The 21,815-nt window shown below is 52.4% G+C and overlaps 1 protein-coding gene and 1 long non-coding RNA gene across 4 annotated transcripts in view; one reads left to right on the top strand and one right to left on the bottom strand.

The window, feature by feature from the left end:
• Positions 1–16,618, top strand: part of LOC109369581 (uncharacterized) — a 58,408-nt gene extending 41,790 nt beyond the window's left edge. Inside the window, exon 4 of the long non-coding RNA XR_004161007.2 lies at positions 11,530–16,618. This is a non-coding gene — a long non-coding RNA (uncharacterized LOC109369581). The remainder of the gene's footprint in view (positions 1–11,529) is intronic.
• Positions 15,478–21,815, bottom strand: part of LINGO1 (leucine rich repeat and Ig domain containing 1) — a 64,333-nt gene continuing 57,995 nt past the window's right edge. For all 3 annotated transcript variants that reach the window (XM_010717223.4, XM_085233916.1, XM_085233917.1), the window contains exon 2: positions 15,478–17,747. In XM_010717223.4, coding sequence (XP_010715525.1) covers positions 15,894–17,735 — 1,842 coding nt within the window. In that variant the 5' untranslated portion in view covers positions 17,736–17,747 and the 3' untranslated portion in view covers positions 15,478–15,893. The remainder of the gene's footprint in view (positions 17,748–21,815) is intronic.

Here is a 21,815-nt window from a genome sequence, read left to right as displayed (position 1 = left end):
TGATGGTTGGGTGATATAACACAGCACTTGACCTTTGCCCTGGTGGTTTATTTTGTAATGAGTGCCCGGCCATTGATTTATGGGATAATCAATCTCTCCCGTTCTCCCTTCCTCTGGCCTCAGCTCTCCCTACGCTGCGGTCCCTACTTCTGAGTGATGGCTCCGGGTTACAAATGGCACCAGGGATGCCTGCCGGCTCTGCCCCTTCCCTCCATCACAACCGGGAGGGGCCATTGCCTCCTCTGCCCGACAGACCTCTGTCAAGGAGCCCTCCTCCCTCCGTGCAGGCAGGCAGCTCTCCTCCTCGCCAATCCTGCCTGCCTCTTGGCTCCCAGCACCTCGAGTTATAAGTCCTGCAGCAAATTGCCCTGGATGAAAGGCTTTCATGCCTCGTGATGGATTTCCCTCCCATAAATTGAGGCTGTGAGCACGGCGCTCCCAGGGCTGCTCCGAGGTGGGAAGCTGCAGCTGTGCTGGGGCACAGATCATGCAAAGGGACACAGACATGGTCGGTTCAGGGGGCCCTTCCCTTCAGATCCTTTTCTTCCTTACGAGAAGTCTTTCCTTATATCTATTCCAAACTTGCCCTTCTCTTAAGGCCGTTCCTTCTTGTAATACATCATCCTCGGTCAGCCTTAAAGGTTGGCGAACCCTCAGGGAAGGAAGGAAAGAGTTATAATGTCTGAGGGACTAAAGGTTTGATTTGGATGCAACCACATTTATTCAGCAGCAAATTACATCTTCAATCAAACTAATGCAAATCAGACTCCCACTCCAGTCTATTTGTTTGGAGTTAGTGAGTGCAGGGGGATTCATTATTTCTTGTTCTTCCTTCCACCCTGCACAGTTTCTGTGCACATGTGTGGAGCTGCACACATCTGTAACAACCCTTTCCCCAAGGTGTTGTACTGTAGGGAATCGGTATGGGATGGTGTCTGGGTGTGAGCAGCCCCTTCCCTCAAAAAAGCAATAGGAAAACAGCAATTTTAACCCAGGATGGCCCCATGCGAGGGAAAGAAGGGGTACCTGAGAGTTGCAATTAGGGCTTGATGTAATTGAGTTTTTCGATGGAGTGTATGAAGTAGAACAGCTAAAAAATATCTCTGGGAGTCTGACAGTGATCCCTTTCCCCTCACACACACCCTGAAGAAGAAACAAACCGTGAAAATCTATTTCATTTTGTTGGGGTCAATTCATTTTGCTTCTTGTTTGTGCATGCCTGCTTACTTCCTGAGTGAAAAGACAGGGGGAAAAAAACACAAGTCAGAAATACTCATTTTCACTTTTTTTTTTTTTTTTTTTTCCTCCCTGAAATTCATCTGACTTTGACCTGCGTATCTCTGAAACCTGTGCTGGGAGGGGAGGGAGGTTGGAAGTCTCTTGTATGAGCAATTTCTCTCACCTTAGTCCTGCTCTGCCCTGGACATCTGGCTGCCTGGCTGTGCTGGAGCTGCTGGGAAGCCCTGGGGGCCCTTCTGCACATCTCAGCCCTGCAGCATGCAGGTAGCATGCAGCCCAAACACACAGCAACAGCCTGATGTTCAGGGACAGACAGAAGCTTCTTCCTTTGTCCTCATCCTCTGATTCGGGTGTAGCCATCATGGTACTTGTGAGGAGATCCTGCCTGTGGGGTTTTGCATCATGCTGGCTCTGTTCCAACGGGGCAAAGCTCTGGGGAGGTGAGTGGGTTCACACTGTGTCCTCGTGCTGCCCTTTGCACAGAGCCCTCATCCTGCATGGCTCACATGTGGGCTCAATTTCACATGCTGTCAGGTTCAATAGGGCTCCACCAGTAAAGCTCACGAGACCTTCACAAGGCCTGGACTTCAGGCTGTGAGCTCTTTGAGGCTGGAGGGGTCTTTAGGCTGTGTGTGTTGTGTGCAGTTGGTTCCTGCTTGCAGTCTTCTGCTCCCATGCTTACCACATTCAATCTGGATTCACTGCTCTGGGCCGAAAGCAGCTCAAAGCACCTCCTGAAAATGGCAGGTAACATTTCAGTGCTGAGATCAACGGGCAGTGAGAGAAGTGAGGGGACAGTGTGAAAGTCCTCTCTCGTAGAAACTTGCTCTGAGCCTGAATTTCAGTGCTGCAAAAGCCTTGGAAATTCAGTGCCCAGGTCTGGGTTTGTTGGTTCCTTTTACTCCCGAATTAGGTCAAAAAGCTGTCTTCTGTATGGATTCAGTACTGTGCACTGTGTTATTTGGTAGGAGCACATGGCACACAGTGTCAGCTGCTTACCCAGCTGCCTGGACCCATCCCTCTTTGAATCATAGCATCTTGAAGGTTGAAAAAGCCCTCTAAGATCGTCTAGTGCAACCCATCCCACTGTGCCCATTGCCCACGTCCCTCAGTGCCACATCTCCACGGTTCTTCAGCACCTCCAGGGATGGTGATTCCAGACCTCTCTGGGCAGATGTGCCACTGCATCGCCTCTCTGTCTGAACAGTTTCCTAATATCCCACCTGAAACTCTCCCATCACAGCGTGAGGCCACTACCTCTCATCCTAGGCTTTGCTCACCTCAGGCTCAAATTTATCCCTGTCTCAAACAGCTGTTTCCCTTCACTTATAAATCTGCTGCCCCATAAACATTTGGGCTCCATCACATGCGGATGCTGCCGTCCCTGTGTGCCAGGTTGCTAAGGGACTGCTCAGACTCCTCTGGAGTGTCATTGTCTCACGGCTCAGTTCCTGTAACATCCTTTTCTCTGGCCTTGACAAATGCAATCTTCTCCCACTTCTGCTTGTTCAGAGCTCTGCTGCGAGGCTCATTTTCCTTGCCTGTCATTTCTCCCGTGTCACCCGTGCTTTCCTCGCTGCTGCTGGTTCCTGCTGGCAAACAGCAGTTACCTGTCTCAGCTCTCAGGCCCTTCACAGCTTCCCCTCCTGTTAACCTCGCCGTCCCTCCATGCGCGGTTCTTCGCTGTCAGTCACCCACTGGAGCATGCAGCTCTGCTTCTGCCCCAGGGCCTCACGCTAGGGGAGGAGCTCCTAGAAACACCCTGTGAGAAGTTCTGTCCTCTTTCACACCTTGCTAACAGCGTCTGTCCTGTTCACACCCTGCCCTCCTCCTTCGCTGCTGGCACCTGTCCGGTTGGTGATGATGGCTCAAACGCAGCTGTGTGAACAGCCTGTCTGTCAGGCATCCCTGCTTCCTCCTCCTGCTGCTTCCCAGCTTCTGCTAAGCCTGGAGTTCTTCATAGAATCATAGGATGGCCTGGGTTGAAAAGGACCCCAATGCTCATCTCGTTTCAACCCCCTGCTATGTGCAGGGTCGCCAACCAGCAGCCCAGGCTGCCCAGAGCCACATCCAGCCTGGCCTTGAATGCCTCCAGGGATGGGGCATCCACAACTCCTTGGGTTATGTCTGGTAGTGGCAGGGCTTTCTAGCAGCAGTCGTCTATTGCTGGTGAGACCCTCCCAGCTCTGGGCATGCGTGGCCATCCCATAGTCCTGTTTCATGGGAGTGGGTGTGAACTGGAGCTGAATTTGGCACTCCAGGTGGGGATGTGTCTGGGTACCAGAGGGCATCCTTCTCACACAGCTGTGCACAGGCTTTGTACAACGTGGTGCCAGTGAGCACCTCTGCCCTTGCACATGCGCTCCATCATACCTGGAACTGAAGGTGCAGGCAGCCTTCCCACCTGGGCCTGTTCTGCTCGGGCAGCCCTGAGCCTTGCTGGGGTCTGAGGGACACATCAGGACATCTCTTGCCATTGCAGAACTGCTGTGCCACCTGGGCTAAGCTGGAGAACGGCCAGGGCCCTGGGGAAGCACGTGGACCCTGGACCCTACCGCAAGTGCAGGAGGGAGATAAAAACGCATCAGTGCCTTCATCTGCCCTTATGGATTTTTCCACCATATTTTATCAGCGTTCATTTTTATTTATGTGAGGTTAAAGTCAGTCCAATTTGGAAATCAGCTTGTCTAAGGAGCTCCCCTCAGATCTTATTAGCCTCATGCAGTATTTCTATTCATTTTTGCTAATACCATTCACCAGGCTGGCTGCGGTGGCGGCTCCAGGAGATGGTAACCCTCTCTCTGCCAGCCCGTGGTGGGTGTGAGCCTGCTGGGAGCTGCAGGACCTGCTGGGCAGCGTGGAGCTGGAGCTTTCCCACTTGCTGCCAGCAGCACGGGGCACTCACTGGCTGCCCTGTGTTCCCAGCTCTGCCTGCAGGCACTGAGGGCATTGGTACTGCCGTGCTGGAAGTCAGGGCATAGAACAGTTAAGAGGCGATGGGGCTATCCTTGTAATTGGAGAAACTTCTGGAAGAAGAAAAAAGAAAAATCCATAGAGGGCTTTTAAACGATAGATAGGATGCCTGAATCAGGAAGCCCTTCAGTCACAGATTGCAGAGCTCTCAGCACATGCTTGCCCTGCCCTGCCATGGGGCTCAGGCACTTGCTGCTGGCCTTGCCGCTAAGGATGCTGCAAGGTGGGCCTTGGTGGGAGCCAGCTCCCCTTCTGCAGGCATCTCATGGCCCACAACGAACCAGAGGAGCTGACTGCAGAGGGAAACAAGTGTATGTGCAGGCTGGGTGTCAGCCTGGTGCCTCTGTGCCATCAATGTGATCTGCAGCAGCACGGCCCTCATCATCGGGTGTTATGGAAGTGTTTGGTGCCGGGTGACTGTAATTAAAAGAAGGAAAATACAGACAATGAAATGATTTCTAAAATGGCAATGCGCTGGATGCAGTGAAGCAAGGAATGTATTAAATATTTATTGCCACTGGTCTGCTGGGGGGAAAAAAATTGGAATTATTTAGGAGGGGAAAAACATTTTAATTATTTAATTTGAGAGAAAACCTCCCTCACAGCTCTCCTTAGAGCTGAGCCCCAGACACATATCAGCACAAGGCAAGGTTGGATAACATCTTCATGGGACTAAGGCCTGGAGATGGGAACGGGGGCTGGGAGCCGCTGGTGTGCCCAGCCCCTGCACGGCTGTTCTAGCAGGCCCACGTGGGGTCTGCTGTGCATGGGTAGGTCTGAGCAGCAGCATCTCGCAGCACACACACCCTCCAGGCATCAGCCTTCCCCTGAGAGCCTCTGTGCTCTCAGAAGAGGTGCTGGGGCAGACATCCTGCTGGCACATCCGCTCGAGATGGAGCTGAGGACCTCCCGGCCGCACATCAGAGATTAAGACGGACGAAGCGTGGGGTCTGGCAGCAGCTGATTGTTTGCCACGAGAGGAGGTGCTGCGATTTTTTCCCTTGTGTCTCCAGATTGACAGTCTCTCATTATTAGCCCCCTGGAAACAGACGCTTTGACTGAAAGAGCCATCCCAGCCTTCGCTGTAACAATCAAAGCGGCTCAAGAATAAACATGGCTTGGCAAAAATAAACACAAATTGCAATGCTTGCTGTGAACAGCAATATCCAAGGGAGCCAACATCAAATGAAGGATTATCCCTGTTTGCAAGGAAGCTCTTCTAGCAGGAGATTGAATAAGGACCATCTGCAGCCCAGAGCAAAGGGGCTGCGAGGAGAACCTGCTCATGCCATCAGGAGCTCTCCTCTTTGAAGCCCACTTGTAGGCACTGTCTGGTTTGCTTTATGTGCTCTGCTCGCTGCTCCAGCCTCTCAGCTCTTTACGGCTCCCTCCAGCTTGCAGGCAGAAAACATAAGGAGGGGCGCGAGGAGGGCTCGGTGTGGAGAGAGCCTTCCCTGAGGCTGGGGTGGCAGGAGGAAGGCAGCATCAGCCCAGTGCTGCGGGAAGGCTGAGGGCACAGCCCTAAGGCAGCTCCTAGCCAGCAGCTGTCCCTGCACCCGTGGGAGTGAGCAGGAGCAAGCCCTCCTCCCGAACCCTCACAGAGAGCCCGCGCAGCATAAATCAGGTTTGGAGGCACAGAGGTTCCATAAACAAGCTTATTTTCTGAAGCCAGCTCCCATTATGTTATCTGTCACTTTATTGGGGTTTCTGAGCCATTTATTTTTATGTATATACATCGGAGCTGGTGAGCCGGCGTTGGCCTGAGCGTATAAAGCTGACAAGACACGGTAGCGGCGTGCGAAACCTGTCAGCAGAGCAGCCGCCTGTGAAATGAACACGAGAGCCGGCTGCGAGGCTTTTATTTATGGGATCTGGTGCTGGGGGTGCCGGCAGCCCTGCAACCCGGAACAGGCATGGGCACAGGCTGCTGGAAGCACCCCTCCTTCCTAAGGAGCACCTGAAGGACCGGGGATCACTTTTGGCCAACAGAATCCTTCTGGAAGGGCTCATCTTCCTGCGGTGGATGCAGCACTTTGCTTCCCAGTGTGGACCTTCTTGGTAGATGCTCCTTTCCTTCTTTAGTTCTGTTTGTGTTTACGGTATAAGAATTTGTTCTGACATGGGAAAATCAGCGTTTCCCTATCTGAAAACTGCAGGGCTTTCAAATGGTTTGGAAACATGTTTTTTTTTCCCCATTTATTTTACCCCTGAAACAACATTTTGCCAAACTCGATAGTCTTTACAAAAGCCTAAATGAATAATAGTTTCTGTCATACTCGAGGAAAAAAGTATTTTGATCAGCATTTTTTCCTCCTAGTTGCAGCAAACATTTAGGATGCTAGATAGTTTCATGGGTCATTGAAAACCCTAATGAACGTTGTTACCAGAGTGATGGACAAATGCAGACCCTATTTTTACCCTGTTTTGCTCTCTGTTTTCACACCCGGTGGATGTTGTGGTCCTGGTCTGGTCCTTTAGCAGGAGCAATGTACCTCTGGTGCTTTGGAAAGGCAGCGGGTGGCCATGCTATATGCAGAGGTTGGTGCTCCCTGAATGCTTGTGGCAAATTTTGGTCTGATTTTTGGTTGGTCTCGATGGCCCCTATGAGTCCTTCTAACTCAGGGTGTTCCATGCCTCTATGAAGTGCTGAGCCCATACGAATGCATCTGGGTGCTCTGTATGCATCCTCTCCCTTTCATTCACACCCTGGCCGAATTTGGCCCGCGGCGCTTTCATGGTAGACAGCAGCGTGGCTGTGTGCCACCCAGCTCAGGCTGTGTTTCAACAACCAGAGATGAATGTTATGCCTTGTACTTGGCAGTGGAAGGGGTCAGCAGAAAGCACCGTGCTGCGTGCCAGCTCCTCTGCTGCGGGGAAAGTGGGGCCACACAGGGCTGCTCCTGCACAGGGATGTCTCTGATGCACAAACCTCTGCACGGAGTGGCACCCGAGCTGCTTTCCCCTAGCACCACACCGGTGTCACAGCACCCTTTCTGCTGAGGCTGCTGCCAGAGGGCTGTTCTGCCCATGTCCAAAGTCACGCAGCCTTGTGCCTTTTGGTTAGACTTGGGAAGAGCGCAGGAGATAGAGAGCAAGCTGGAAGCAGCTATTCCAGGCTGTGTCTGAGTGTGTAGGGGGATGTTCTGTTTGACAGGAATAATAACCTGCAGTTGAATCTAGACTCCCACCCTGCCTTCCTGCTTCCTGAGCAGTAGCAATGTGTCATCTTCCCAGAGCCATTCAGGAAAATACACCTGGAGCAGCTGTGTGTCTTGGCAAGCTGGAGGCTGTGGATGAGATGGTGGCATTTGTCCTCCTCACAGCAGCAAACCCTGACCGTCTGTGGAAGTATTCCAATGCTGCTTGAGTGGCATCATTTTAATCCTCAGCTTTCTTTCTGCTAGGTGAGGAGCACATTTCCTTCCCCGGACTGTCTCTCCCCTCAGCACACCCCATGTACACCCGCTGCAGGAAGGGCCTCATCTCCTCCTCTCCCTGGAGAGTGAGCTGGCAGCTCTGCCTGGTTATCTGCTGCCTTCAGCCTGGATCATCCCTCTGCAGCTCTGTCTCTCACCTGCCTGGGCACTGCTAAATCTTCCCTGAAAGAAACAGCAATTTGTCAAGGAAAACAGGAAGATCTGAGCCTCACACGCCCCAAGGCCACTTAGCAGGGCTCTGGCTGTCTCTGGACACCTGCTTTCTGCGGCAGAGTGACAAGCAAGGCTGCAAAGCTTTTCTGGAAGGAGCTTCCTTCATCCTGCTCAGTGTTGGTGCTGCTGCCGTGAGCCCTTGTGGGGGAGCACTAAGCGTGTTTTGCCCCCCCAGTCCTGGAAAGGTGTCATGTGCCCCACGTGGAGTGATGTCTGCTCCATGTGCTGTCACCGCCTTCCTTTGTACTTCTCTGCACCAAGCCACTTATTGACTGGGAGTGTAATTGTGCTGCATCATGGCTAATTGGTTTGCTCTGTCGCTCTCCATTTGCTTTCTTGCTGCACTCTCCCCCCTCCCCGTTCCCCTGCTTGAATGCACTGAGCTGTGAACGTGACTGGGGCACAAGGCCACCATCCTGATTGCTGGAGAAAAAAAGGCTCCCACCTTCCTCCTTTCTTCTCCTAAATTCAAATGACAAGAAACAGAGGAAAACAATTTTGCAAACCCTTGGCGAAGGGCCAGCTCTGATAAAGAGCCGTAATTAATCTCCCCAGCTTTATTAGAATATCATTACAATTAACTCAGCAATCTTCTGTTGATCAAAGCCATTGTTCCCCTACAGAGCAGAGGAAGGCAGCGTGAGTTTGTGAGCCTGGATCGTGCAGGGGCTGAAGGCACCCAGAGCCGAAGCTCTCCTGCAGGCTGAGCAGCCAGCCTTTGGGTCCAGCCTATTCAGCAATGGGTTTATTCCTTTGCGTGTGCTGATGCAGCTCTTTGCCTGCCCGCTTCCCACTCTGGGCTGGAGATACAGCGACTGCTGCAGTAATACAGCCAACAGAAGCACAACGGGTAAAGGAACCGAGGAAACATTGAAGCCACATTGTGAAGAAAGGAGAGTTGTCAAAATGAAGCTCAGTAAGATCTACAGTTAAATAGCCCAAGATGTGTGCTATAGAAAAGCAAGGAAAATGAGCATGGTTAAACTACCCCTTTCCTCCTTCTCAGACTGTTCTCTTAATATCGGGTATTTATCTGTAATTTAAGCCTGTGATTAGTTTTATCAAAAAGATAGTTCTGAGGCAGAGATCTTCAAAATGATTAGGTGTGTGTTTGAAGAAAAGAAAGCCATGCTTGTGCTGCAGGATAAAGCTGTATCTGCTTGCTTCCTGGAGCATCCATCTGTGAGGGCCTCGTGCCAGGAGGAATCTCCTGGTTGTGCACAGATCTACTCCCCCTCTGTTCTTTCAGAACAGCCATCTGTCCCCTTCGAAGGCACCAGTGCCAGATCCTCCTAGGTGCAGGTCACCAGGCAGGGCAGTGTGTTCATCTGAGGTGATCTCACGTGTCTCTTCTTCCTCACCACACTTCTGCTCCTTAGGAGATGCTTTGGTGGCCGTTGCTGGGGTTCTGACAGCGTGGGCTCTCTGACAGCTCTGGGTGCATGGACCTGGAGGCACCCTGCTCTCCAGCTCTCCCTGCAGCACCAAGAAGGAGAACGGCTCCGCTGCTGGAGAGGGTGTGGGGCTGAGGTGCTGACAAAGCCCTCCATGGGGTACTGGTGCAACCATTCAGGGATCTGAGAAATGGGGCTGGGTGGCTGATATAAAGCAAACGCTGTGCAGACGTTGAGGGTGGCACGCACTGCTACTGCTGCTGCTGCAGGCCAGGGGCGTAAGTAGATTAAAAAATGCAATCAAATGACTTCAAGGAAGAAAGGTTTGTTAAGGACTAATCAGAAAATGCTGCAGAGACAGTGTGGCTTAGAAACTCTCTCACCTCTGTTTGCCTGAGGCTGGTAGGCTGGTGCAGGAGGGCTATTAGAGTTATGAAGTACTTGCCTCAGCCTTCCCTCTGCTGTGGCTGTGCCTGGGTGACTCGGTGCGGCCCTTCCAGGATGCAGACCTTCCCCAGCTTGAAACCCAGATCCGAGGAAGGGTGGAGTTCTTCACCTTCCCCGAGCTTATGTCCTTGGATAAGGCAAGGGTGGGTGCTGGGCACACGATCTCTCACCGCTTTGGGCTAGCGAGAAGAAGCTGAGCCTGGATGTGGAGTTGTTAGTGCCAGACTAGGAAAAAAAACATGAGGGCAGGGGTTACAGTGTCATGTTCAGTCTCCCTGAAGGCCTTTGCTGTCTGTCCCCATGCTGAGAATGTGTCCTTCCACACTTTGTCTGACAGTGCTCTCAGCAAAGCAGTGACAGGAGGAGTGGGCTGAGGGGAGGAGGGTGCTCTGCTTCCATGTTGGGCTCAGCAAAAAACCAGTGCTGAGTCCAGGAGATGTGCTGCATGCCAGGCCAGGCTCGGAGGGAACAGGAGCCAGGGAGGCTTTTCTGCAGGGCTCCTCCACAAATGGCTGGGGACATCAGGCACTGTCACAGGGCTGAGTGAGACGCAGGGCTGAGTGTCAGGTTGTTATTAAATACCAGTAATAAGTGACAAAACTTCAGGCGCAGACAATGGCTGGAAGAGGATTGTTGCTGCAGCAGGGAGACGGGGCACAGGGAGTGTCAGAGGCGTCTGCTCTGTGCTCCCTCTCCTGCAAGAAGAGATGGGATGGGATGGGATGGGATGGGATGGGATGGGATGGGATGGGATGGGATGGGATGGGATGGGATGGGATGGGAGGTGGTGGGGTGGGATGCTATAGGATGCTATAGGGTGAGGTGGGATAGGGTGGGATGGGATGAAATGGGATGGGTGCAGTAGTGCTGCATAGGGAAACAACTTCTGTAATATCCTGGAGGCAAGTGGATAAGAAATGTTGCAAACAACTGTTTTTCTTCCAAAATATTTATTGTGCTCAGTGCTTGCTTTCCCCTGCTGCTCCCCCAGGGAGAACCAGAGCTGGAGGACCACTGAATGGCAGCGCCCAAACCAGCAGTACCCACATCTGCATGGGGGCTGCCTGTCTGCTTCAGTGCCTGGGAGCAGCAAAGCACGTGCACCTGTGGGAGAGATGAGCTGGAGACCGAGACACCTTCAGTGATCATGGCTGGGCTGGGAGCTGAGGGACAGCAAGCGGGCTGATCAGCTGCTTGAGGCAATTGCAGGGTATCGTCAGCGCAGAGAGAGACTTCCTGGCAGTTATTTAAGGCGAGATGCCCTAGTTTTGTGCTTTCGGTGGAGTCCCTAATTATTTCTCAGCCTTTGTAGTGAGCTAATTGGTTTTGCAGCTCTCAGGGCTGGGGAGCAGTGATAGGCTCAGGAAGCACGAGCTGGAGGGACAAGGAGAGGAGGGGGAACTGCTGGGGGACATCAGCATGGCTGGGTGCGGGGAGTTGTGGTAAAGCAGCATGGGGTTATCGGGGGGATGGTGAGGTGGGAGGGCAGGGAGAAAGAAGGTGTCTCGTCTGATCTGAGCTGCTGCTTCTGAACGTCATTGGAACGTGTGGCCACCACATGCAGTGTGTGACAGCTCCAAAGTGCCCAGGTGGCATTGGATTTATTAGGGCATTATCCTGCTAGTGCTGCAAATGGTGTCATCTGTCTTCTAAACTTTGCACTTTATTTCAGGGAGAGAATTTAGAATATCCAGGCGATATGCTGAAGCTTTAGCATATGAAAAAGCCCTGCTGGGAAGTGTAGTTTTATTGATTTTGTTATTAAAGTGCCACTGGAATAAATTAGCTCATTTGACCGAAATGTCTCATTACCTGGATTGTAACAGGCACATGATGAAGTCTCCGGAGCTGCTTGCTGATGGGACCCACTGCCACCATCCTGCACCCTGCTCTGGGCACACAGAGACCTTCTGCACTGCCCGAGTCTACCAGGAAACAGCCCGGAAACCTCAGGTGCAGTGGGGGGAAAGCTGTACTTTGTTGAGGTTCACACTGCTCCTCTGATCCTTGGCTCAGCTAAGTGCATTGTTTTAAAGGGAAAGAGGAAAAATCCCCTTCACAGGGCAATATTTCTTTAGTACCTCAGTAATGAAGGTGGATTGGGAAATGAACCGTTCCCCATTACAGTGGGACCTAACTGCACAGCCCATGCTTTCCAGTTAAAATTTGATTGCCTTGAATCCTGAAGATTATGGAAAATAAGAAAAAGGCCCAGTAAAATTTATGGCTTTTAATCATAAAGCAGTAGAATTGCAGTAAATCTATCATAAGCAAGCAGATAGGGACCCAGAAAAAAGAGAGGGAAGCCATAGGCCTGGTGCTGGGGTCTGGAGGAGCAGGGCTTCAGGGTGGAGCAGGGCTGCAGCCCCCACCTCCTCCAAGGTGCTCATCCCACATGTGCATGGCCCTTCTGTGCCATCCTGCAGAGTCGGGTGCCACGGGCTACAGGGCATGGCCTGGCAGAGAGCTGGGCAGGGCTAGGGGGCACGTAGATAGTGAGGAGTGGTGAGGTGGGAGCAGGAGATGGGGCAGGATGGGGGAGACCTTCATTCCCATTTTTAAGAAAGGGAGACCTGAATAACTACAGACTGGGAGGATCGTGGAGAAGATCCTCCTGAAAGAGATGCTAAAGCACGTGAGGGATGAGGAGGTGATCCGAGGCATCTAGTGTGGCTTAACCAAGGGCAGATTGTGCCTGACCCATCTGATGGCCTTCTATGATGGAATGATAGCATTGGTGTACAAAAACTGAACATGATCCAGCAGTATGCTCCTGCAGTCTGGAAGGCCAACAGCATCCTGGGCTGCATCAACAGAGCAGTGGCAGTGGGCCGGGGGGGAATTGTCCCCCTCTATCCTGTCCTTGTGAGGCCCCATCTGGAGTACTGTGTCCAGGCCTCGGGTCCCCAGTACAAGAAGGACGTGGAGCGTCCCCTCCAAGCACAGGGTCAGGATGGGACCCATTGAGGGGAGCAGTGGGGGAGGTGTGTGATGAGAGGAGACCATGGAGAGCGAGGAGAGCATGGACAGAGGAATGGCAGCAGGGAGAGAGGTGCACAGAATGATAAGGAGGAGAAGGGGAGAAAGTCAACGATTGACTGAAGGAGAGAAAAGAGAGGAAGGCAGTTAGTGGGAACAGAGCAAAAAAATGGGTAATGATAAAGCCTGATAGAAATGGGAAGGCCATGAGGAGCTGTTTTCTTACGCTGTTTTATAAAGCTTTGTATTTATCCTTATAAAAAAAAAAGAAAAAAGAAAAAAGTGAAAAGCATCTATCTGTGCTGCACAGCCCATGGTTACCTGATGAGCAGTGCTGGCAGTCAGCCCCTGCTCTCAACTGGTTAAACTGCAATAGAAATACACTGTAAATTTCAGCAAAGGAGAGAGAGAAAGAGTTTATTCTATTTTTTTTTTTCCCTCCCCATCTTTATGGCCATGAAAATTGCTGATCTGAGATGCTGGCCCTTCTGAAATGCTTTTCTCCTGCTCCATCCATCTGCTTTAATCACCCAGTGACTGAGAAAAAGAAATGATCCAGCTCACAGAGCATCAAAGATAAAAAAGTGGATGGTGCACTGACAGGTGGGCAGCTAATGAGCACGGGGGTGGCTCTCCTGGGGACCCCCCCAGCTGTGTGCTCAGGGTGTTTGGGTGCCTGGGAAGAGGCAGAAGGCTGCAGGACCTTGTACAGAGCAGAAGTCATATTCTCTCTTCTTTCCTAAAGCTCCCTTTTAAGACCTGATTCCTTCCCTTTGATTGCTAGGATACTGCTGTGCGCTGCAAATACCTTGCTGGACTTGCTTGTTAGTATTATTATTATTATTATTATTATTTAAATCTCTGTGTGTTGAATTAGCTCTTTTAATTATGACATTAAAAAAGGATAACTGGAGTCAATTAAAAAGCTCTTTCATACCGGCAGCGTTAACAGCTGCCCAGGAACATGGAAACCCCTCCACCCCTCTGTTGAACTGCCAATTGAGTTCTCATCATCATCCTGGCAGAGCTTGGGCAGAGGTATGTGCACACCCTGTGTGGAGCAGAGCACGGTCCACAGCGGTGCTGGGCACAGCTCCTCCTGAGGGCTGATCTGCAGGGAGCACCACTGGCTCCGTCCATTGGCCACTGCAGCACATGGAGCTGCGGGTACTTCTGGTTTGTTACTTTGGGTTCACTCCTAGATCACTGCAAATGGAGGCTAAGCACTGGTGGGAGGGAGAGCCTTCAAAAAGCCATTGTGCTTTGACTCTTAAAAAGCAAAACACAAAGCAAATGGCTTTAAAAATAGTTCAGTTTCAAAACTGAAAAGGGAGGAATGGGTTAGAGATGATGAGAAGCTAAAACATGAAGCTCCTGAAGCCTGCTGTGGAGAAAGAAATGCAAAATGTTTTGTTTCAAGGTGAATGGAAAGCTGAAACCAGCAAAAAAATCCCTCTTCCCATGAGCACAGATGTTTCAGGTTGTTTTTCCTAGATTAGCACATCGCTGGAAGAAAAGAAAATCCATTCTTTTCTCTGTCGGCACTCCAGGTTCCTGTTGCTTATTTTTTATCATGTTGTAGTGACTTTGATCCCCGAAGACTCCTTAAGTGCTTTACAAGCCAAGCATGCAAATCTGGGCTCATCCCCCGAGGTGCCACCGACACTATAGAAGAATCATAGAATCATTAGCGGTTGGAAAAGGCCTCTAAGATCCCCCAGTCCAACTCCAACCCACCCCGCCGTGCCCAATGACCACGTCCCTCAGTGCCACATCTCCATGGTTCTGGAGCACTTCCAGGGTGACCCCACCACCTCAGTCTGTTTCAGTACATCACCACTCCTTCTGAGAAGAAATTTTTCCTGACACACCATGATGACAGGCGACCCACAGCGGCATCAGGGCAGCCTGCCCCACCTCCGTGCTGCAGCCCCGGGCCTGTTCCCCCCCAGCTCAGGCAGCTTGTCTGTGTCTGTGTTTATTTATATATGTGTGTAATTTCATATTTCCAGACGAGCCTGGAAGCCAAATTCCCTCGGACGTGCCTGAGGGTGCTTGCAAGTCTGACTGCCAGCTGCCATGTGCCCAAATCCTCTGTGAGAGTCATTGCAGGTAGGAAACCTCAGTGGATCCCATCACTGCTTGTGCTGCTGGGTGCTGCAAGGCCGGGTTCCAGCAGGGCACTGCCTGCCTGTGCTATAGCACTGCAGCATCCCTGCCTGCAGGGAACGATGTCCATTGGAGAGGAGAGACAACTGTGCTGCTGGCAACGGCGGGCAGACAATCCTCTCCCACGGATCCCCCAGGCATCCCCAGTCCCACTGCCATCTGCACTGGGGCTTTCAGTCTTTGCGCACAGAGGGTGGCAGACAGCCCTGCTGTGTGCTGCTTACGCACATCAGAGACTCAGCCCTGCTCCCCTGGGCTTTGAGGGCTGAGCTCACCACTCAGATGGGCATTTGGGAATTGGCTGTAAAAATACAACCGGTCCTCGGCAAAGAAGCTGAATTCCTCTGGGTGCGCTGCGCAGGGCCTAGGGCACCATGGAAAGTGTCTTTTCTGGGCAGCATGAGCCCTCGGTGTCAGCAGAAGAGTCACTGCCTGGGGCTGTTCTGAGCAAGATGGCTGGAAAGTGCCTCTTGGAAAGTGCCTCCGAGACCACAGCTCCAGAGGGGAGAAACCGAGCAGTCGCCAGAGATACAGAAGTCAAGATTTTGCATTCCAACTATCTATAGGAAATAGGGTTTTTTATTATTTCAAGTTTTCATAAAAATTCATAATTATTGAAATCAAAGTTACAGAAGAAAGTTTGTAACTTTTTATTGATTTTATTTCTTTTTTTTTTTTTTTTAGTTTTTTTAGGTTTTTTTAGTTTATTTCCCCCCCTTGTTGTTTTTCCCTCTCAGAATTATATCTGACACCAGAGTCCATCAGACAAAGTCCTTACAAACACAGGAGTCCTGAAGACATCGGCTGAATGTTTTCCTGGTATAAAGAAGAAGAGGAGGAGAAAGAGGTGGTGACGGTGCGGGTGCAGAGAGTTTGGACTGGGACGGAGGGCGTGGTGGAAGGAGAGAGGTCGGTATGTTTGTACCAATGTTTTTAAATTATTTTTTTATTTGTTCATATGTTCTCTTTTTTTTTAAAAAAAAAAAACAAAAACAACAGAAAAAAAAAACCCAACCAAAACTATTTGCAAATTGTTGCCTGGTTAAATCATTTTCATATTGAATTTGCGCGGTGCATCGGCAGAGCTGATGCCTGCGTCAGACTTGCGTGGCACATACTCGATTTCAATGTTGTGCTTGGTGTTGCCTTTCCCCCGGCTCCACAGGAAGAGGAGCACCAGACAGAAGAGCACGACGCCCAGGAAAGAAATGAAGCCCATGGTGGTGGCGATGATGAGAGTCTTGATGTCAAAGGGAAAAGGCACGGTGGCACGTGTGCTGTTGGCATCGCTCTCGTTGGGCTGGTTGGAGATGAACGCGAAGGTCTTGTTGGGCTGGTGGGGCCAGTCTGGGGAGTAGCTGCGCACGTGCAGGTGGGCCAGCATGGTGTCGTTGCCACCCGCGTTGCTGGCAATGCATAGGTAGGTGCCGTTGTCCTGGATCTGAGCGTAGCGCACCTCCAGCGTGCCGTCAGGGAAGACAGTGAGCCGCCCGTTGGTTTTGGTCGAGATGAGGTGCTTCCGGGGAGAAAGCCACATGATGGCGGGTGGCGGATCCCCGTCTGCCCGACAGACAAAATGCACCGTGTGGCCTTCGTCCACAAAGATCTGCTGAGGTTTGCGGTCCCGTATCCGAGCTCGGCGGCAGGTGAAGTAGTTGGGCAGGAGGACGTCAGGGAAGTCTTTGAACTCCTTGCCCTGGACGAACTCAGGGGTAGAGCAGGTGGGCTGCTGCTTATTGAAGTTCAACCTCCATCGCCGTCGGAAAACCCACAGCAGCCGACAGTCGCAGGCTAAGGGGTTGTTGTCGAGGATGAGCGTCTCCAGGTTGCCCACCGAGTGGAAGGCCGACTCTTCCAGAGTGGTCAGCAAGTTTCCTGACACGTTCAGGATGCGCAGGTAATTGAGGCCACGGAAGGCAAAGGGCTCGACCATGGTGAGCTGCCCTCCCACCAGCTGGATCTCCTGCAGCCTGAGCAGGTCATGGAGCATGGAGCCCTCGATGGTGACAATGGGGTTGTAGGACAGGTTCAGGAACCGGAGGTAAACCAAGTGCCTCACCGACACGTACGGGATGGACGTCAGGTTGCAGTGGGTGATGGACAAGGAGGTCAGGTTCAACCCATACAGGCAGTTGGATGTCATGGTATCCAAGTAGGGCCAGTGTGAGATCTCGAGGACCTTAAGCCTGTACAGCCTCTTGAATGAGTAATCCCGGATGGCGTTGATGTTCAGGTGGCGCAGCCGCAGCACAATCAGGCCGTGCAGGTGAGACAGGGCCTCCGTGGGGATGGAGGTCAGGTTGCATTTCTCCAGGGTCAGCTGCTCCAGGCTGTTGAGGCCGCTGAAGGCCCGGTGGGAAATGTAGACAAGGTCGTTGTCCCCTACCTCCAAAGACTTCAGGTTGTACAAGTCCTGGAACATGTAGTCTAGGAGGATCACAATTTTGTTCTCACTAATGTCTAGCTTGGTAAGATTGCTGAGTCCAGTAAACACCCCCAAGGGGATCAGCTTGAGTCTGTTACTCCTGAGCCCCAGCGTCCTGAGGTTGAAGAGGTTGTTGAAAGCCCCAGGTTCAATGGCACTGATAATGTTCTCGTTTAGCTCCAGCTCTTCAAGGTGAGGGTAGTTGGCAAATTCATCCTGGTTGAGTGTCTTGATGCGGTTCTTACCCAAGTCTAGCTGCCTGGTCTCCGTTGGGATCCCTTCCGGGACGACCATGAATCGCTTCCGATGGCACAGCACAGCACGCTCCTGGGCAGAGCACTCGCAGCGCGGAGGGCAGCCCGTGGCAGAGCCGGACAGGATGGATCCCAGCATCAGGAGGAGAATTGGCTGCCAGCAGGCCAGGATTGGGCTGCGCATACTCGCCTCCCCAGCTAACATCCTATCTCTCACCTGCAAAACACAGGGCAGAGAAAGAGAAAAGGTGAAGGTGAGCAAACACTGCGCAGAAACGAGGAAAGGTGGTTTACCGTCCCGGTAGAGGTGATTTATCTACCACCTAACAAGGTGAGGACTCTGTTGGCACTTCGATTTCAGAATCCTCAAAAAATAACCAGATGAGACACTGGTCAGTGGCCGGTGTGAGGCTGGAACACTGCAAGGAGAGGGATCACCACACACTAAGCCTTCTCACACACGGGCAAGAGATGGGACACCATGTCAGGGAGCTGTTGTGAGCACACAGCTAAGACACAGGGTGTGCTCTGCATGCTCCTATGTAGAGGTGCATGCCCCTACACATCCTGTGTGCACCTCTAAGACATCAGGAGCACTTTGCAAGCCCTTATATAGCAGCTGTTACACACGTGCCTCTGACACTGGGTGTGCTTTGTAATGCCCCTATATAGGGACTGCTCTGTGTGTGTCTCTAACATACTGGGCACACTCACTGCTGCTGTTAGAGACCACAGAGCTCTTGCTTCTAAGACACTGGGTGCATTTTGTGTGCAGTTATGTAGGGGCCATCACATGTGCATCTCCAAGACACTGGGTGTGCTTTGAGAGGCCCTATACAGGGGTCACTGTGCATGCCTCTAACACACTGAGTGTACTTTGCACACCCCCACATAGGGACACCTCTGAGACACTGGTTACGCTTTGTGCAGCCTGATAGAGGGGCTCCTACACACACACCTCTAAGACACTGGGTGTGTTTTGTGTGCCCCTATGTAGGGGCTATCGAGCTCTTGTCTCTGAGACACTGAGTGCATTTTGCATGCAGCTAATAGGGGTCATCATATATATCTCTAAGACAGAAGGTGTACTTTGAGTGTCCCTACATGGGGGCCAGGGTGCAAGCGCATCTAAGACACCGGAGTCCATGTAAGAGGCCAGCTCCCCTTATGCACTGGGAGTCTGCAGATTGTGTCTGCATAGGAAATTTGTGCTTCATCGGGTACAGCATCCCTCAGTGGTGATCTCAAAACACAGCTCGTGGTCAGCCAACTGCAGGGTTGCACTCCTCCAGGCTCACTATTTCCCGGTTCCAGGCCCTCTGTGAGGCCCTCTGCTGCCTGTCCTGGGAGCACTGGTGGCCTTCCCTGGATTCCCAGGATTGGGACAGAAAGGAGTTCTCCCTCACTGCCTCCGTGGCGTTCCTTCCCTTATTGTGTAAGCTGCTATGAGGAATCAAATCATATTAATGTTACAAATGAGATGAGCAGCTACTCTGGACTTTGTTTATATCTATTGTTATGTGTAGGCTCTGCATCGCTTCTACCAACGCTATTTATGGCTATCGCTGCATTGCTTTATATCCCTCATTACATGCACTGTCCATTACTTTCCCTACTGCAGCACTATTTATGGGCCTGGTATACATTCTGTGCGTTACTTTAATTGTGTCTGTTTATATGCATCATTTCATAGAGCTAGATGGCGTAAGTATAACTTTTGATGCAGAAAAATAAATTCAGCATTTCTTTGCAAGGTTAAGGTTCTGGGATGAGCGATCCTGGACGGGCATAAAACCATCCACCAGCACCATCTTGGAGCTCAGCAGGCCTTGGCATACCAGGCTGAGCTCCGGCTGGTCTGTGTGCTGTGGAATCCTCCATGGCTCCATTGGGCCATGCAGTAGGTGAAGCCCTTCCAGGCATGCCACAAGGCAGACCCTGAACCCTGCCTGACCTCGCAGCACCTGAGCTCCCATCCCAGGTGCCCGATGGCTATGATGCACGAGCTGGTACCAGCCAGGGAGCACTGCAGCCCTCTGGCACCAACATAGAAAGTGAATCGATAAGAAAGGAGCAGCTGCCGGAATCACTAGCGTCACACAGATATCAAATCAGTGCAAACCAAAGGAAAAATTGTGCCCTGAGACATGGCATCCAGCACCCACCCTCGCCACCCGCTGCTTGGGGTCGGGGAGCTCGGAGGCACAGCCCCATCCCGGGGGAGAGCTGCCGAGGGGCACAGATGGCCCATGGGCACAGTGCTAAATGCGGCAGTACCCGCTGAGCTGGGAGGAAAGATGCTATTCTGGGGCCAGGCTGCTGACGTGAGCGGGGCGCGCTGCTGTGACGGACACAGGAGGAACATCCCCGGAGAAACCAACCCTGGGATGTCACCGAGGAGCCCCCCCGTGCGCCTGGGCTCACCCCAGGGTGTTGCTCCCTCCCGGCCCCAGCCGTGAGATGCCTTCTGCCCGCAGGGTGCTTGGCACTGGGGCTGGAGCTGCACCATGCAATCTGCTGCGCCGACAGCAAGCGAGCGGCAAAACCCCCGCGTCAGCGCTAAGCCCACCTGGCATTCATAAATTACAGCGCGTGAGACGTTCACCCTTGAACCAGATGCTTTCGAGAGCATCAGGCGACGCAGGCAATCGAGGAGGGAGCGAGCCAAATCCCTGGGGCCCCACGGTGCATGGGGGCAAGGCAGGGCTGGGGGGCAAGGCCGAGGGCACGGCTGTGGGTGGGGCTGTGGCTGTAGGTGTGGGCAGGGGGTCAGCCACCAGCTCAACCCCTCCTCCATACCACCGCCTTTGCACTGAGCCTTTGGGATGCAGCTCTCGGAGTCGGCGCTCTCCTCGAAGCTGCTCCGGCTAAATCAAGTTTTATTGAACTTGACTACATTTTAGAGATAAAGACTCCAGGTTTACAAATAAATATTTAACAACCTTTCCCGCTGCTAGAAGAGTTGCTTATCCAGACCCCGGGCTCTGTGCTAAGTGTTCCTGTAGCTATCTGCAAAGCAGCAAAACAAAGGGAGAAGCTTTAATTTGCCAAACACGTTCGTGCCCATTTCCGCCTCTCTCCATCACTCCCTCTGCACCCAGTGCACATTCACGGCCTCTTTCCTCCACCTCCCCGCTCCCACCCCAGGTGGGATGGCACCGTCTCCCCGCTTGGGAATGCGCAGCGCTCCGGGAGGTTGCACTGAAGGATCTCTGAGCTGCAGGATCTGCTTTCAGCTGCTCTGAGATGGAGCCTGGAATAGGTGCGCCGCAACCTGATCTGCCGTGGCAGTTGCTCCGGGGCTGTAAAAGAGCACGAAGAAGTATCCAAGATGTAAATCCCCTTCCGGCACCGACATGGTCTGGCTGGCATCAGGTGCCCACAGCTCCCGACCCATGGGACTGCTGCACAAAGGGCTTCCCCATGGCTATGGCTCTTCCTCCCAAAGTGCAGCAGTCCCATTGCCCCGGGGCGGTAAGTCAGCAGGGTGCTGGCAAGGAGATCTCATCAGCTCCATAGTTCTGCTAAGGCTCTCTCACTGAGATCACAGCTGAGCAGAGCTGCTCACCCTCCTCACACCTTTGCTCCCTTGTTTTTCAAGGTTTTTTCTCTCTTTGGCTGCACATGCTTCAGTGACCCATCAGCAAAGAAAACATCCTGACAAGTGATCAATAAGTAATTGCAAAGGCAGCTGTGGATGCCTCGGGTGCAGAGCCCTGAGCTAGCAGGAGATAAATGAGCATGGGAAGGTGCAGCACACCGTGGAGCTCAGGCTGAGAGCCAGCCTTGCTCCACGCACACCAAACTGCTGCAGCCAAGGGCTGCCCGCAGCTGAGCAGTGCCTGGAGGGCTGTGTCTGCTGGAGGATGTGCCCTGAGGGTCTGCCCTGGGAGCAAGTGCCCTGGAGATGTTTCAGGCTGGGTCAGCAGGAGAGCAGGAGGTGGACTGTGAAGGATCACAGAACCATTAGGGTTGGCAAAGGCCTTCATCATGGATCATCTTGTCCAACCCCAAACCCATCCCACCATGCACACTGCCCACATCCCTCAGTGTCACATCTCCATGAACCTGGAACACCTCCAGGAATTGTGACTGCACCACCTCCCTGGACAGCCTGTGCCCCTGTTTCACAACCCTTTCAGAGAAGTTCCTCCTGATAATCCAACCTGTCCGTCTCCTGGCACAGCTTGAGGCCATCACCTCTCATCCTATTGCTGTTAACTGGAGCAGAGGCCGACCCCCACCTCACCACAACCTCCTGTCAGGGAGTTGCAGAGGGCAGTAA

Source organism: Meleagris gallopavo, chromosome 12, assembly GCF_905368555.1.
Source record: "Meleagris gallopavo chromosome 12, MGAL_WU_HG_1.1, whole genome shotgun sequence".
Lineage (NCBI taxonomy): Eukaryota > Metazoa > Chordata > Aves > Galliformes > Phasianidae > Meleagris > Meleagris gallopavo.
Note: the sequence above shows the minus strand (reverse complement) of the source record. Positions and strands in the feature narration are given on the sequence as shown.